We start from the raw sequence: 17,925 nt of genomic DNA, 5'->3' as shown, positions 1-17,925 counted from the left end.
ACTCACAGACTATAGTCTGTAGGCTGGCCTTTGTTCTTGGCTTTCTCAAACTAAAGTCACTGAGTTAATCTTTTTTTTTTGTGAAGCTCCTAGTTCAATATTGTATTGTCTTCCACTGCCTGTGGTCAAACCTGCCTTTGTTTAGTCATCATCTTATTAGAATAGTCTTGAATTTCAATGCCTGACTGTAAGACCCTCCATCTTCCTTGGCCAGTGTGTGTCTCTTTCCACAACAAACTGTGGTTCATTTTACATCCGAGCCACAATAAGTACAGATTTATTGCTGTATCATGCAGTGTGCTCCACTTTTTGGTATCCTGGTAGAGAGGTGTAAAAAAGGTTAAAATTAATCAATCATTTAATGCAGTAGCATAATCTGACACTCAAAACACACTATAATGCCAAAGGTTTTACTCATTTGTCCTCACACATCTCAACTTGAGAGACATCCCAGCAATAACAGCTTCAATTCTTCTTGGAGAGCATTCCACAAGGTTTAGAACTGTGTTTGTGGGTATTTTTGATCATTCTCCCAGAATTAGATTTGTGAGGTCAGACACTGATGTTGGGTGAGAAGGTCTGGCTTGGAGTCTCCACTCGAATTCATCCCAAAGCTTTTCTGTCGGGATGAGATCAGGGCTCTCTGCAAGCCAGTCCAATTTTTCCACACCAAACTCGTTCATCCGTGTTTTTGCAGAGCTTTTTTGTGCACTGGTTGACAGCCATTTTGGAACAGGAAGTGGCCATCCACTGAAACAGCAGAGTGAAAAAAATAAGGGAACTAATACTACCAAGGGGTCAGTCGTGGTGCACAAGTTCACTTGTCTGAAGAACTAGTTCTAAGTTCAGTTCACACAGGTTAAAACTGAACAAAATCTATGTTTATGAATTCAGGATTTACAACGTAAGCTAATTCACATTTATCAATTAAGTTTTTGTCTTTAAAGTATAGATAATCCTGATATGGGCCAGTTAGCATAATAATGTAATCTTGTAGCATTTGCAACCTGGCCTTTTCTATCTAGCGCTCTTTGCTCACATTCACATATTTCTCTGCTTTAGCTCTCTGAAAACAAAATTTGTCTGAAGTACTGATAGAAAATTTGCTTATTAATATAACTACAGCCACCTTTAATGGGTGGTTTTAAACACAGATTGGCCATAAAGCGCCGCAGTAGTAAACGAAACATGTTTGACTTTAAAGGAGGTGAACAAGCTATAAGCTTTCCTTTGTGAGCTAAAATTGCAACAACTAATGCTAGAGCCAAAATGGTCAAATGTTTACATTCGACTCATCGCCATCTTATGAGAGTACATAGATGTTCCCCATTTCCATAGTTCATTACTCCGTGTGATGGCTAGTTAAAATGTTATAATCAATTAACGAAAAAGGTTATTGGTTTCTAATCTAACTGTCATTGTTTTGTTGACGGATTTGACCCACATGCAGATTAACACCCAGAAGGCAGAGAAAAAGTTTAAGTTTATTTTTAACCCGAATGGATTATGGAGCTGGACCCGGGACTGGAAACACACCGCTGCACAGAGAAGGAGGATCAAGCAAGTATGATATTTTCTGGATGATATTTCGTAATACTGAAAGGCGGGTTTTGCTTACAGGGTTGGAGATGAGGATCCGCCAGGGAGAAAGTGATGTGGATTCTGGGAGTGAGGTTGATGGATTGCCGAGTGGAAATCTTTCTTAATCCAAGGTAGGTGATACTTGTACAGGTGGAGGTTTGGGTGAGGGCTGTTTTCATACAGCAGATGGTGAGCACTAAATGCCAGTACTTGCAGCTCATTGATGAGGAACATTGGAGGGTGAGCAGGGTTCGCTTATGCCTGAGGCCGAGGAGACGAGGAGCTTAGCGGCTGCCAGCTGGAGCTTGATCCGAGAGAGGATTCTTTGAGTCCTTGAATCTTTAAACTTGACAGAGAGTGACTGGAACAGGAACCAGGACGAGGAAGTTCACCTGAGAAGGAGCAAAGACAAGGAGGTAAGAAACTTTGGTCTCTCAGGGAGGATACCAATAGGTCTGGTCGGTTAGAGTTACCACAATTGCCAAACACTCAGGCGCTGAAGTGCTGGCAACCTGCTCCTCATATAATCCTCCTGATGATGATAATGAGCTACACCTGTTACCCTCTCACCACAGGAGCTCTGGCGGCATCTAGAGGTTAAGCACAGTAAGTAGCAGGAAAAAACAAGACAGGATCTCCCAGACCCCGACACTAACATAATATTTCCTTAAATATAATTTCACTAAGATAAGGAAGGTAAAATTAAACAATTTTAAGAATCAATGATCCAATACAGTAGATTTCTATTTCAGCAAATCATTCTTTAAAATATTATTTTATTAAAATCATATTTTATCTACTCTTCTGATTTTACAGTGTGACTGGTGGTTTGAAGACATGCCAATTATTCTTATTTAGTTGTAAAACTAATTTAACCTAATTTCCAAGTTTCTTAGGTTATTCCTGTTTCTAATGGTGTGTTCCGACCGACCGCGATTCCAACAAATGTTTCGCCTCATTCGTGTGCTGTCGCCTTCCTGACATTTCGCCAGCAATTTGCGTGGTCAACAGCTGACAACGCTCCACTCGCTCCACTCCCTTCACCGCGCCATCGAATAGGAGGAGCTTCTATCTGCTGCTTGCCGGTTTCAACTCAACATGGATTTTACGGAGTGAATCACGGTGCTTTATTTATGGAAAGACGAACAACGGCGCTGTCGTCGACCTCTCTGGGTTCGCCAGATTCTCCAGAGACGGAACCAGTTTGGAGAGTACCACCACCTACTCCACTAGCAGCGTCTGGATGACGGTCACTTTCAGCGGTACTTCTGCCTATCCAGAACCCAGTTTGGGGACCTGCTGCCTCGCGTTGGGGGACGAATCAGCCTCTGGGACACCAACTACAGGCGCTGTATCCCCGCTGCAGAATACATGTCCATCTGTCTTCGATGAGTAAATAAATCTCAGCTCAGTTGAAAGCTGTGTGTGAAAGCCACATGTGTGCTTCACAACTTCATGCGTGCCTTATTAACCAGTCCTTTTCAGGACAAAATTTCAAAGCCACCCACAAACCTCTCATAGCAAACCTTCCTTCATCCTATGTGTTCATGAATCTTTTTATGTATGTGATGTTTGTGGATTGTAGGTATCGTTTTCCATTAATTATTAGCAGGGACTGTACTGATTGATTTGCGATCCCATAGAACAGTTCAGATTTTTCAACTCCAAAGAGTTGCTCCATTCGCTCCATTCGCCCTAATTGCGCCATTTGCATCGCTTCGCTCCTGAACCCGCCTCTACATAGGGTTAACATGTAAATCACTCGCTCTTATCACTTTATTCACAGTCAGTCTGAGCGCACCATTAAACATAATTCTACATTTACCTGTCCTATGATAGCATAATGTTACTGGTTTTCTTGTTCCTTCACTTGTATATAGTTTGTTTTCTTTATTCTTTCATTTTGCTTGATACTTTTAGTTGAAGAGTTTATGAACTGAAATATGTTAAACTTGCAGTTGAATGGTTTCTGTAAATAATTTTATTTCAAAGAGAAGTTGTTGTGAATTTATTCTGTATGTTTGCAGAGTTACCTGTTCAATAATGCCAGTGCTTGAATCCCTCTTTCAACTTTTGTCCTATTGCCACCACCATATTGGGCTGGTATTCCCAGGACAATACTTAACAGACCAAATGGTTATTTAGGCACCACAACACCATGAAGTGAACGCCTCTCATGAATGTATTTATTTGTCACATACATTTTATATATTTTATTTTTGGAAGTTAACATTCCTAAAAATTTAATTTAAATGCCCTCCAGTATCATCCCTCCTCTAAACTTGACACAGTGCAGTCAGGCAAGTGTCGTTCTTCTGATAGCTGCCAATCCCAGAATCCTCCTTCGAATTGTCAAATGTTAACTGAATATTTAGTCATGAGGTGTGTTGCTGTGGGTGGTCTCTCTGTCGGGACTCTTTAAGAGAAGCAGAAGCAGAGTTGAGATCAGGAGTTGTACCATGAGTCGCACACTGTCTTGACCTGTTGCTGGTGGTAGCTGTGAGGTGTTTCTATAGTTACCTTCTTGATTTCTTCGTTCTTTAGGGGAAATTTAATTGTTATTCTACTCCTTAAGTTCTTACAGAAATGAATCAGTTGTTGAGGTTATTAGTTTATTCACTGACTTTCCTTTATGATTGTATTATAAACTAAAACCAGGATGAAAATTAATTCCACACAAGTTTTATATTTTACTCTTAGTGTCTACGTGGACACTGGTTTGTTAAGATACTTCTCTTTCATCCTTGTCCTGTGTCTGTATGTTCTGATCGTTGGTTCTAATGTTCTGCTGATCGTGGTGATCTGTGTGAACAGGAGCTTACATGAACCTATGTACATGTTTCTGTGCAGCCTGTTTGTGAATGAACTGTATGGCAGCTCAGGCTTGTTTCCCTTCCTGCTGGTTCAGATCCTCTCAGATGTTCACATCGTTGCTGCTCCTCTTTGTTTTCTGCAGATTTTCTGTGTTTATACCTATGGAAGTGTAGAGTTTACTAACTTAGCCATCATGTCTTATGACAGATTTGTTGCTATCTGCCATCCTCTTCAGTATAACACATTGATGACTTCAGGGAGAATGGTCTTTCTGGTATCCATCACATGGTTACCTCCTATTTTAGCTGTTGGTGGCACAACCTTTTTGAGCTCCTCTCTGCAGCTCTGTGGGAACGTCATTCATAAGATCTACTGTGGCAATAACTCCATCATAAAACTGGCCTGTAACGACCCCAGAGTCAATAACATCTATGAACTTGTTATGACTTTTCTCACAGTCTGTGGTCCTGTGTCTGTAATTCTCTACACCTACATGAGGATCCTGAAGGTGTGTTTTTCTGGGTCCAAACAGACCCGGCAGAAAGCTGTCAGTACCTGTACTCCTCACATTGCTTCAATAATCAACTTCTCTTTTGGTGTTTCCTTTGAAATTTTGCAGAGCAGATTTAACATGAGTAGTGTTCACACAAGAAACTTTTTTAGGAAACATAAATAACATAGCAAATATTTGCAGAAACTAACCTTTGACCTTTTGACATAAATTTAAAAGAATCACTGTTTTCTTTACATTTATATATAGTAAATCATCAGATTTGATTACCTGAGCATACAAATATGTGACTCCAGAGAAATAATGAATGTAAAGCATGCAGGCTCCAGGCTTTAGGTAAAGAATTTGTTGAAATGAAATAACACCATTGTTCTAATCAAACTGTTTCATTATTGATCACAAAGTAATTTGAAAACACATAAATTAAATATTTTTAATTTTTCAAGTAAAACTACAATAAAAGTACAAAATCTCTGTCTGCCTGTCTTTCTGTATCTATGTACAAATACAGTTAATCCCAAAAATATTCATAGGTTTAAATCTTTTAATTTGACCATGAAGTAATATTGATGTGTTGGAGCGGTCCAGTCAGAATCCTGACTTGACTCTGACAGAGAATGTGTGGAGGGAGCTGAAGATTAGGGTGATGGCAAGGAGACCCTTTAACCCCAGAGACTTTGAGCTTATCACCATCATCAATGCTATCCATTGAGCTGTCTGCTAGGGCTCTTTGTGTCCTGGTCATGCTGTATAGTTCTAGGTTTTTCAGGATCCATGTGTGCATCAAGTCATATGTTTTCCTGTAGTCAATACAGTCAATGGAGAAGTTATAATGCCTGGTCTTGAGTGACTGCTCTACCAACCAGTAGCTATTGGTTGGCTGCTTATGTGTTCCTGCCAGTTCCCTTATTTGATCCTATAATGCCTGACAGGAGCTTCTGTGTAATGCAGAGACATGTTACTGGTCGGTAGTTGGATGGCATAGTCCCTTTCTGGGGGTCCTTTATGATCTTGATTGTCCAACATTAAGCACTCTGGATGGATCCCTTGTGCTGCTAGACATTCATGGAAAACCATCAGTTTGTCTATCCACTTAGTATGAATCTTTTCAGGGCCAGGGGCGGTCCAGAGCTTTGTTCCTGGTGTTATTTGCTGGATTTTGGTCGTCTGGGCTTGGGGCACTGGTGCTATGTGACGCCTCCTTCTCATATATTCTCCTCCCTTAATATTCAATGTCAAGTGACTCTTTGAGTGGATCTAGACTCATGCCATTCCCCTGTCATACCCTCAGCCTGAATGACTGGTGCCCTGTCCCAATTCCCACACTACACCCTACGCCCCTCTATGAAGTGTTTACTTTGTACAAGTACATGAAGGGGTTGAAGTGCGCAGGTTACAAGCTGCAAAATTGGAGAATTGGGACAGTAGAGGTGACGTCATCCATTTGCACCTCTGCAACGTAACAGCAACATCAAAAAGGGCGGGAACCAGCGCTGTTTTCACAGTCTTGCTGCTAAAAAAAACTATTTAAAACTGCAACAAGCAATTGTTTTGAGGAGAAGAAATGCAGGAAGTGACGTAGGTTTATACACCAGACTCTCGCTGCTCCAGTGTTTGTTTGAAAGGTAACTTCAGTGTTATGATCTACTGGCCCAGAATCACTCTGAACCCACTGGTTTCTTACAATGTTGAGCCTGAAAAACCAGTAAAAATATATTTGTCTGCTTGCTGTCTAAAGTTTACACAGTTCTTATTATTCTGATTTGATGGCTGGTTACGTTGACGGTTGTGATTGGTTTTTGCACAGAACGTCATCTGCAGCAGTGAATTGCGGATAATATACTTCGGCGAAGTCCACTTAGATGCGGGCTTCGCCGAAGTGCGGATTGAGGGCACAAAGGGGGTAGGGCTAAGGACCACTCTGGAGAATTATGTCACACTACGGACTCGAACCCATCAACTGGAACGCGCAATTCAGGGACACAAGGGTGGAAGTGCGGGTATTGGGACAGGGCCCCTGTCTTGCAGTGTGCTCTTTTTCTCCCACTTTGTATTAACATTTTTCCCATTTACTGCATCTCATTCTGACGCTGTCTCATCACTCGTTACCCTGTCACTCTGGGCTCTAGCGGGAGTGTGTTCAGGGTGTGCCGTCAACTCTGGTGGGAGCTATAACCAGGAAACAGTGACGTGGAAAGGACAAACCAGGCGCGTAGTTAAAAAAAAGTAAAATTATTGCATTATTTTTTGTTTGATTCACAATAATTTACATTCAGTCTAGAACCAGCCGAGACAGAGAACTGGTACAGTATGTTCTATATTATTTTAAATACCTATAAATTGTCTTATTGAAATGTAAATATTTTGGATTTGGGCTAAAGCCCCCAATATTTTGAGACCCTAAAAACGCCCCTGGGACAAACTATCTACCACTTGTGTTTTGCTTTATTGTGGGAGCTGGGAGATAATGAAGGGGTTTCACTCAGAAGGAATGCCAAGCCCAAACTTCACGTTCAAAAACAAGCCCACAAAACTACAACCCACGAGATTTGCAAGCGACCTTAGAGTAAAACAAGCCCAAAGTCGCTTATAATAAGCGGATTTGGCAACACTGGCGGTGAACAAAGTAGAAACATTGCCTCCACATTAACGCCCCACCGCTTCACAACTGTGTTCTCCACAGGGACCGTCTGTCTAAAGCGACGGTGTTCATGAACGGACCAGAGAGCAAACACTATACGCAGGCAGTGCTCATGGGAGTTGTAGTGTCGCATCTCAACTTGCTTATTATTTCGGATCCCATTTGAGAAAACTGCAATTAAAGACTGTATTCAACCCGCCAAAGTGGCTAGTCGGAGTGGCTGTGTTACCCGCCACTGCTAAAATTCACCTGCATTTGGCGGGTGTTAATGTCAAGCCCTGCCTGTAAGCCATAAGCATCAAAATAACAAGGAATAAAAGCTTGAAACATTTACTCTATGTGGAACGAATGTTTATAAAATAACCATTTTACTTTCTGAAATAACTGGCAAAAATATTGCACTTTTGTGCAATATTGAAATTTTTTTTTAAAGTACACGTATATGCTGATGACATTCAACTTTATATTTCTGTGTCCCACTTGACCACAGTCCCCTACAGTCACTGAGTCATTGTGTCCAAAATCTGGTGTGAGAAGGGCTAAGGACAGTTTTGAAATTAGAAAAAAACTTGTTGGAACCATGTCAAAGAAGCAAGCTGTGGGCAGCTCCAGGGTAAAAGAGAGACCAGGCTGTTTCTATTCATAAACACACCTGTGCTTGGTGAAGGTTCACTTCTCACATCTGATCCTTTTAGGAATGGATTATTTCTCTTAACTAACATAATATTAAATATCTCCTTTGCTCATTTAGTGCACCAGAAATCAGAACACTAAGGTCTTGCAGGCTTGTTTGTCATATAGTTCATAATGGAAATAATCATGACTGATGTCGCAGGAGCTAAGCCACAGACACCAGGCACTCATCAGCCAAATGAGAATTGTGGATTTTCCCTTGTTAGGCGAGGGAGGCCTGGATGAAGCCCCTCTATGCCCAGTATCTAAAGGGGTCCCAGAAAAATGCATCGAGTGTTTTGTCTGGTTTCTACTCCTGTATTTTCTTGGTTGTGGAGGGTGGTGGTGTTGTAGGGTTTGTGGGTTTTGAGAATGTTCTAGTTTTTGTTTATATTTAGTTGCCTGGTGCATAAAATGTACTCCAGTGTTTGTAGAGTTAGTTTTTCCTTGGATTTCTGCATGCTTTACTCCTTGCTTTTATTTTTTTCAACTTACTTTGTGCCCTTTGCTTTGTCAGCTGATTGCTGGTTAAAGCTAGTGTTAGTTGATTACCTTGCAATTATAAACTACAAGTTGCACATTCTTACAGTTTCATAAGTTTTCGTAAATGTTTTCCTGCTTTTCCTGTTTTGAATTAGTTTCTCTGCTGACTATCATAGCGACCAGAAACAAGCATCCATTTGATGATGACATCAGCCTGTTGATGTGGGAGGTCACTGAAATGTTTAAAAGCACCAGAGGAAGGTTTAAAGTTCAGTTCGAAAGAGCTCACTGTGTCGGTGAAATAATGTGATGAATTTAACTTCTTGCTGTTCATTTGTTTCTTCATCTGAACCCTGACAAATATCAATGATCACATTTCAGGGGTAAAGTCTCCAGGAAAAAGTAACATTAGTGTCTAACCTACGTGAGTTGTTCTTGAACACATATTTCATACTTTATGAAGCAGAAGGAGCACCATGATGAACTCAACACAGGTTTCTCATTTCACTCTTAGTGCTTATTTTGATATCAAACAGTTGAAATACTTCATATTTATGCTTGTGCTGTTTTTGTATATTTTAATCCTTGGTTCTAATATTCTGCTGATTGTGGTGATCTGTGTGAACAGGAGCTTACATGAACCTATGTACATATTTCTGTGCAGCCTGTTTGTGACTGAACTGTATGGCAGCTCAGGCCTGTTTCCCTTCCTGCTGGTTCAGATCCTCTCAGATGTTCACACAGTTTCTGTTCCGCTCTGTTTCTCACAGATTTTCTGTCTTTACACTTATGCAGCTGCAGAGTTTTATAATCTAGCCGTCATGTCTTATGACCGATACCTGGCCATCTGTCATCCTCTGCAGTATCATTCACTGATGCCCCTGAAGAAAGTTGCAATTTTAATTGCAGCAGCCTGGATAACTGGCTTTTTAGTGGTTACTACGACAACGTCCTTGAGTTTCACTCTGAAGCTCTGTGGAAACGTCATTAACAAAATGTACTGCGACAACTATTCAATAGTTAAACTGGCCTGCTTTGATGTTACAGTCAACAACATCTATGGACTAATTAGCGCTGGTCTCACTGTTTTTATTCCATTTACTATATTTCTCTACACCTATATGAGAATCCTGAACGTGTGTTTTTCTGGGTCCAAACAGACCCGGCAGAAAGCGGTCAGTACCTGCACTCCTCACCTGGCTTCTCTGATTAACTTCTCATTTGGTATTTGCTTTGAGGTGTTGCAGAGCAGGTTTAACGTGACCAGTGTTCCTGATGTTATAAAAGTATTGTTGTCACTCTACTATATAACATGTCAGCCGCTGTTCAACCCTCTGGTGTATGGCCTCAAGCTGTCGAAAATACGCAGCATGTGGAAACGTTTGTTTTGGATAAAACAGAAATAAAACCTTTTACTTCTGTTCAGTGATTCAGTTTGATGGACCTCACCTGTTTAATACTGACACACTGTAGGTCTGCCTATCGTAAAATTATACTCTCAAAAGTTGGCAGCACAATTTTGTGACATTTACCCTGAGATATGTTGGGTGCTAAATATTTAGACATTTAGCCAAATGTCAAAATACTTAGTTAAATGTCTAAATATATAAATATTATAACCCCCCCCCCCCCCCCCACACACACACACACACACACACACACACACTACTTACAGACAATGTTAGGAATATTTGTCTTTTGGAAAACTAGAAAGTTTACGCTGCAGTGATATTACATATGGGGTGCTGTGAGTAAAATAAAACAGCAATATTTTGGGTTATTTTGCCCGTCGTAAGAGAAAAAGAAAGTTGGGGTTCAAAGTCATATTTTCACCATGCCATTCATACATGTATAAATGTCACAATTTCAAACAAAATATTTAATTAGCAAGTTAAAATTCTTAGTTTACAAACTAAATATTTAGTTTGTAAACTCGATATTTAACTTGTTAATTAAATATTTAGTTTAGAATTGTGTGGGCATGGTTAAATTACGATTTTGAACCCTTACTTGTTCTTTCTTCTGACAGGTTAATTACCCAAAATATTGCTGGCAATTTCTGACTCTATAACTTTACAAACGGCATCCCATATTTAAGTAGAAGCATGCAGTCGTGATTTCCTCATTTCAAATAATGAATTGAAACAAAAGCCAACAACAGTGGTGGTTATACCACAACAATGTCCTAATAACAAGTCATATGTCCTTGAGCATCAATTCAAGCTTGACAACAATGGCATGGTATCCCACATTTCTAGAATGCTGGCCCTCAGGTCATTGAGGTTGTGGGGTACAGAGTTACAAGCTTCTAAGGGGGCGACATTGGCAAAGGTTCATGCCGGTTCGAATCCCTGCTCTATCCATCTCAGTTGTTGTGTCCTTGGGCAAGACACTTTACCCACCTTGTCAGCTGATGGTTGTCAGAAGGTTCGGTGGCACCGATTGTATGGCAGCCTTACTTCTGTCAGTCTGCTCAGGAAAGCTGTGGCTACAATGTAGCTTAACACTGTCAGTGTATGTATGAATGGATGGATGACTGATTGTGATAGAACGTGCTTTGGGGTCCTTGGACTTGATAAAGCGCTTTACAATTGCAGGCCATATACCTTTTTCCATTTACTAATCTGAATAATAGTCTCACCTTTACTAGCAGTGAGAGAAGCTAACCATTAAAACAGAGAGCTTACCAACTTAGCTTGATGTTTGTCTGTACTAATGTCCTGATGACCATCAGCATATGAAGTCACTGAAATGAACTTTGACCAGTTCCATTTGGGCTCAGAAAGGAAAGGAATCAATTCAATTCAATTCAATTCAGTTTTATTTATATAGCACCAATTCACAACACACGTCATCTCAAGGCTCTTCACAAAGAGTTTAGAATGGTGTGGGTTGTTGGGGAGGTTAGGTTCAACTACTGTTAGAGTTTGGCCTTTTTAGAATGGGTTATGTGTAGAGGTACTAAGTAAAATAATTAACTGATAATAGGTGTCCATGTAGAGCCCACTGATGGTCATTGTTCTACTAAAAACCACAAGGATTGGGATACCTCTCTCTGTCAGACTGATTATAACCATTGGAAAAGAGAAGGGGTCATACAGGTAGCAGAAATGGAGGGTGTGTTTGGACCTCAACCATAACTGAGCCGGTTTAAGCTAAACCTGACTCCCCCTTACTCCATCCAACAGGGAGGGAAGAAGACGGAGGTAAAAAATAATTGAATTTATAGAGAGTTGTTTCCGGTTGCATTGTGTGAAAGGTGGATAACTTTAAAATGGGCTAAATCAATTCAGTCTAGTCATATAGATTTCAAGTCCACCAATTAATCGTAACCATTGAACAGTTCAGTCAGATTCAGTTATTTATTCAAATTGGATAAAAAGTTTTTCTATCTAAGGAAACCCAGCAGATTGCATCCAGTCAGTGACTTGCAGCATTCACTCCTCCTGGATGAGCATGTAGAGACAGTGGACAGTCACTGGTGTTGACTTTACAGCAATCCCTCATACTGAGCATGCATGTAGCGACAGTGGAGAGGAAAAACTCCCTTTTAACAGGAAGAAACCTCCAGCAGAACCAGAACCAGGCTCAGTGTGAGCGGCCATCTGCACTAGATTAGCTGTCCTATCAAAACAGACCAAAGAGTAAAGACTGAAATGCTTTTTGAGCCAGATACAAATCTTGCAGTAGAGGAGGGAACAAGGTTTGACTGCCAGCTATTAAGCATATCATGCTCCTCCTGAAAATCTAAGATTTGTGTCAGAAACACAACAAAGCATGACATAGTGTTGCCGGCAAAGACTCTGATAGGTAGCACACAAAGGATAACTTGCTGCTAACCAGTGGACATTGAACAAAGTCAGGTTGGTTCTGTGGTAGCTGAAAACTCAACCACCAAACTTACCAGACATGAACTGGGATCCACCTGTCATTTTGGATCACCTCACCATCGAACAGCAAGCTCTTGTTAAGGAAATGCTCAGAGAGGAGTCAGGTGCTTTTGCAAGACACAAAGATGAAGTAGGTTACATCAAGAATTTAAAAGTAGACATTAAACTGACTTGTGACATTCCAGTGGCTAAAGCCTACAATGCAGTCCCTCGTGCTCTCTATGATGGGGTTAAGACTCACATTCAGGACTTATTGAATTCGGGTTTCATTCGTAAATCAACATCATCTTATGCATCTCCAGTGGTGTGTGTAAGGAAACGTGATGGAGGTTTAAGACTTTGCATTGATTATAGAGGCCTTAACAAAAAGACAATTCCAGACAGGCACCCTATACCACGAATCCAGGAAATACTTGATGGACTCGGGGGTAACATGTGGTTTAGTGTGCTAGACCGAGGCAAAGCCTACCATCAAGGTGAAATCAATGAGGACTCGAAGAAATATATGGCCTTTACGACTCCTTGGGGGCTATACGAATGGAACAGGATTCATTTGGCCTTACAAACGCGCCCTCAGCTTTTCAGCGTAGCTTGGAGGAGAGCCTGGAAGGCCTTAGGGACAAAATATGTACTCCATACTTAGATGATGTCTTAGTGTACAGTAAAACCTTTGAACAGCACATTGAGGATTTGAGATCTGTCCTCAAACGTCAGCAAGATTGGGGAATTAAACTGAGGCCTGACAAATGTGACTTGTTCAAAAACAAGTTGTGCTATGTGAGCAAGATAATATCAGCTGATGGATACAGAATGGATGATAAAGAGATATCTGCAGTCCAGGTGCTCAAAAACACCCCTCCTACCAACATTAAAGAACTACGCAAACTGTTAGGATTTTTAGGGTATTACAGGAGTTATGTACAAGACTTTTCAAGACATGCGAAGTGCCTGTATGACCTGCTCTCAGCTGACTTAACACCAGACCCTCAGTCATAACCAAAGATTTGCCCAACCAAGTCAGGTCACAATGCACCAACTAAAAAAATCATATGGACTGATACTCACCAAGAAGCACTGAGCTATTTTGTTGATGTTCTAACTAACCCACCTGTTATAGCCTACCCTAGATTTGAGGACCCGTTCATTCTGCACATTGATGCTTCAGAGGACGGACTTGGAGCGGTTCTCTACCAGAGACAGGAGGGCAAACTTAGTCATTGGGTATGGCTCATGGACACCAGCAGAGAGAAACTATGAACTACATTCAGGCAAACTTGACTTTTTAGTGCTTAAGTGGGCTGTTACAGAGCGCTTCAGAGACTATTTGTTTTATGCTCCGTCTGTGACCGTCTATAGTGACAACAACCCTGTGACTTATGTTTTAAGTACAGCCAAACTAAACGCTACGGGACATAGATGGGTCTCTGAGTTAGCTGACTTTAACATAACACTGAAATATTGACTTGGAAAAAATAATATTGATGCCGACTTTTTGTCCCGAACACCAGCCAGTATGGAAACATATATGGACAAATGCAGGGAGCAGTGTTCACCTGAAGTTTTTAGTGCAATACTAAACGCTGTTGAGACACAAAAGACTCAAGATGTGGACTGGATCTCTGCTATAACATGCAGTCCACATGTGCATGAGATAACTGCTGACAACTATCCAACCATTAAAGTCACTAGGCAAGAACTGTTACAAGCTCAGCTGCAGGACCCTGCAATAACTCATGTCATTAGTCTAAAGAAAATAGGTAAACTGGTAGACGAAAGATCAACAAACGAAAACTCTGTTAGGCTAAAACAACTATTACATGGGTGGAAAAGACTTTATGTATCTGACGAAGGACTTTTAATGCGCAAAACAGCATTGTACGACCAGATTATGCTCCCAGACCAATACAAAGAACTAGTGTACAAATACCTTCACTGTGAGATAGGTCACTTAGGGTAGATGGTGTCATGAACCTGGCTAGGAACAGGTTTTACTGGCCTGGTATGCAGAAAGATATTGAGTTTTTCATTACTCAGGTGTGTAAGTGCAACGTCCAGAAAAAGCCTGCAGTTCAAAGTAGAGCCCCTATGTGCCATGTACCTGCTACAGCACCGCTTCAAATGCTTTCAATAGACTATCTTCACCTCAAAAAAAGCAGGGGAGGGTATGAGTACATTTTAGTGATAATTGACAACTTCACTAAGTTTGTCCAGGCATACCCCACTCGCAACAAATCTGGCAAAACTGCAGCAGAAAAGATTTTCAATGACTTTGCTTTAAAGCTTAGATTTCCTGGTAAAATACATCACAATCAGGGCAGAGAATCTAAGAACCATTTATTTAAACAGTTGCAAAAATACACTGGTGTTGAAAACTCAAAAGCTAGGCCCTACCACCCCCAGGGGAACCCAGCTGAAAGGTATAATCGCACTTTATTTTCAATGCTGCGGACCCTGGATGAGGACAAGAAAGGGCATTGGAGTAACTATGTAAACAAAGTTGTTCAGGCTTACAACTGTACAACTAGTGACTCAACAGTATATTCACCCTTTTACCTACTTTTGAGGAGGAATGTTATTTAAATCCAAAGGTAAGGTGCTACCATCAGCAGCTGAGACAAGAAGCTGTGACACCTCCAGTGCCATTAGAACAAATATGCCAGTCAGAGCATCCTGCTGATGCTCAGGGACAGGTTAGTGAAGCTCAGGAGCTCCGAGCAGATGCTGAGGAGTTTAGGTTGGACAAAGACATTACTGAAAAAGGCTTTCCAGAACCCAGTAGTCCAGAGGCACACATGTTTGACACTGTGCTGAGGAGATCTTAGAGAGAGAGACGCCCAAGAGAGACACTAATGTATGATGCACTAGGTCAACCTGTCCAAAAGGCGATTGGACTTTCAGTTAATCCACTGAATGTGGGTACAGTAGCTCCAATTTATGGACAATATGGTATGCCTTGGATATCTCCACACATGCCTTTTTATCCAAACTTGGGGCCTGTGGGATATTACTGAACAAATGTGCATGATAGTGTGTTTGTCTTTTGAGTTTGAATTGACTTGCTGGAATATGCATCGACACTTATCTGGTTTAACCATGATTTGTGACCTTGAAGTGAAATGCACTGCTAAACTCAGATGGTGAAACGACAAAAATGGTTTGCAGTGACTGTTCGCCCCCTCTAGCCAAGACCTACAGCATGCACTGGGGGGATTCGCAGCTGAGTGTGAAGCGGTGGAGATGAGGATCCGCTTCTAGTACAAGTATCTCTGGGTCTTGTTCTTGAGTGAGGGGAAAATGAAGCAGGAGATCAACAGATGGATTGGTGCAGCCGCTGCAGTAATGATGACGCTGTGCGTTGTGGTGAAGAGATTTATCGGTTGGTCTAGATCACGACACTAACCTATGGGTTAGTGTAAGGATGATTACTTCATCCTCAGCAAGTGAGACAACATTGGAAATAACTGCAGAACTTGATCTGTGTTTGAATGGTTTTGATCCTGTGAAGCTTCCTGAGTTATCAGAAATATTAGCTTCATCTAAACCTTCAACTTTTATGTTAGACCCAATCCAAACCAAATTATTTAAGGAAGTGTCCCCTCTGATTACCAGCCCCATTTTAGACATGATTAATCCATCTTTAGTAAATGGATCAGAACCACAAGCTTTTAAGGTAGCTGTAATTAAACCTTTACTTAAGAAACCTTCGCTTGATCGAGATGACTTGAAAAATTACAGACCTATATCCAATCTTCCATTCTTATCTAAAATTCTTGAGAAAATAGTTGCTAATTAAATGTGTGAACATTTATACAGCAATGACCTGTTTGAAGAGTTTCAGTCAGGTTTCAGAGCTCATCATAGCACTGAAACAGCTCTGCTGAAAGTCACTAATGATATTCTTATGGCCTCAGATAATGGACTTGTGACTGTTTTGGTTCTGTTAGATCTCAGAGAATAGAATAAATTTTATTTAAGAAGAATCCCATAAAGTCATGACTGCTGAGAGCTAAGGGAATGGATGGCTCAACAGAGCTATGACTCTGTGTAAGTTTAGCAACTGTACTAAAGAGAAACCTAGGATTATTCTTGTTCTCTTCTATTAATGATGAGAAATAAGCTGTTCTAGCTTGGTGAAGTGTCTTTTTATACAACAGTAGGCTATTTTTCCAGATTAAGTAGGAATCCTCTAGGTGTGTAGAGCGCCATTTTCTCTTCGATTTTCTAACATTGTGCTTTAAAGTACGCAGCTCTGAATTAAACCAAGGAGCTAGCCTCCTATTAATAATTACCTTCTTTTTCAAGGGGGCTGCATTGTCTAATGCATCACACAATGATGAAGAAACACTATGAACAAGAGAATCAATTTGTGAAGGGGAAGAAACAAAATTATTGCCCTCCACTGTGTTTTTCAGTGATAATGAGGAAATTAAAAGTGGAACAGATTTTTTAAAGGTTGTTACAGCATCGTCGGATAATGATCTACTATAATGAAATTTTCTTTCAGGTGTGGAGTACTCAGTTAAATTAAACTCAAAGGTTATTAAAAAATGGTCAGACAGGACAGGGTTATGAGAAAATATTGTTATGTCTTTACACTCAATGCAATATGTCAGGACAAGGTCCAGAGAATGAAGACAAAGGTGGGTAGGTTTGTTAATGTTTTGAGCAAAGCCAATTGAGTCTAATATAGTATTAAAGGCTACATTTAGGCTATCACTTTCGGTGATTGACTTTGTTGCTGGCCTGACTGACGTTTTGCCTAAGGCATCCAACTTAACGCCTTACTATTGGGCGCCAGACTCATCACCTGACTATTGGGCGCCAGACTCCATGCCTGACTATGGGGCGCCAGACTCCACGCCTGACTATGGGGCGCCAGACTCCATGTCTGACTATGGGGCGCCAGACTATGAGGCTCCTGATTCTAGGCCTGACTCTAAGCTCCGAGGTTCATCTACTCGGTGCGGCCAACCTCCTGACCGAGGGTCCCCTACTTGGTGCGGCCGAACCTCCTGATCGAGGGTCCTCTACTCTGCTCGGCCGACTTCCTGACCGAGGGTCCTCTACTCGGCGTAGCCGACCTCCTGACCGAGGGTCCTCTGCTCTGCTCGGCCGACCTCCTGTCCGAGGCTCTCTACGCCTCTGCTGGCCTCCTTGTCTTTACCTTCACCGTCGTCGCCAACCACCATGGTCTCTATGCCTCTGTCGGCCTCCATGTCTTGGCCACCAGCCTCCACGCCTTCGCCGCCGACCGCCCAGGACTCTGTGTTGCAGGTCCTGGTGCCTGCCTGAACTTTGTGTCTGCTCTGGACTGCCTCCTGGTCGCCCGCCTG

At 41.4% G+C, this 17,925-nt stretch overlaps 2 protein-coding genes across 2 annotated transcripts; both read left to right on the top strand.

The window, feature by feature from the left end:
• Positions 1-4,213: 4,213 nt before the first annotated feature.
• On the top strand, positions 4,214-5,071 carry or64d1 (odorant receptor, family 64, subfamily D, member 1). Its single transcript, XM_047392782.1, is given in 1 exon segment — positions 4,214-5,071. A coding segment is annotated over 1 exon segment (858 nt).
• A 4,107-nt stretch (positions 5,072-9,178) lies between these two features.
• LOC124884735 (olfactory receptor 10A3-like) lies at positions 9,179-17,608 on the top strand. Its single transcript, XM_047392781.1, has 3 exons — positions 9,179-10,082; positions 14,443-14,526; positions 17,391-17,608. Exons 1-3 carry the CDS (start codon positions 9,179-9,181, stop codon positions 17,606-17,608), a joined length of 1,206 nt encoding a protein of 401 aa, XP_047248737.1.
• Positions 17,609-17,925: the final 317 nt, after the last annotated feature.

This window comes from Girardinichthys multiradiatus, chromosome 18, assembly GCF_021462225.1.
Source record: "Girardinichthys multiradiatus isolate DD_20200921_A chromosome 18, DD_fGirMul_XY1, whole genome shotgun sequence".
NCBI classification, from domain to species: Eukaryota; Metazoa; Chordata; class Actinopteri; order Cyprinodontiformes; family Goodeidae; genus Girardinichthys; species Girardinichthys multiradiatus.
This window is presented reverse-complemented; position numbering and strand designations above follow the sequence as displayed.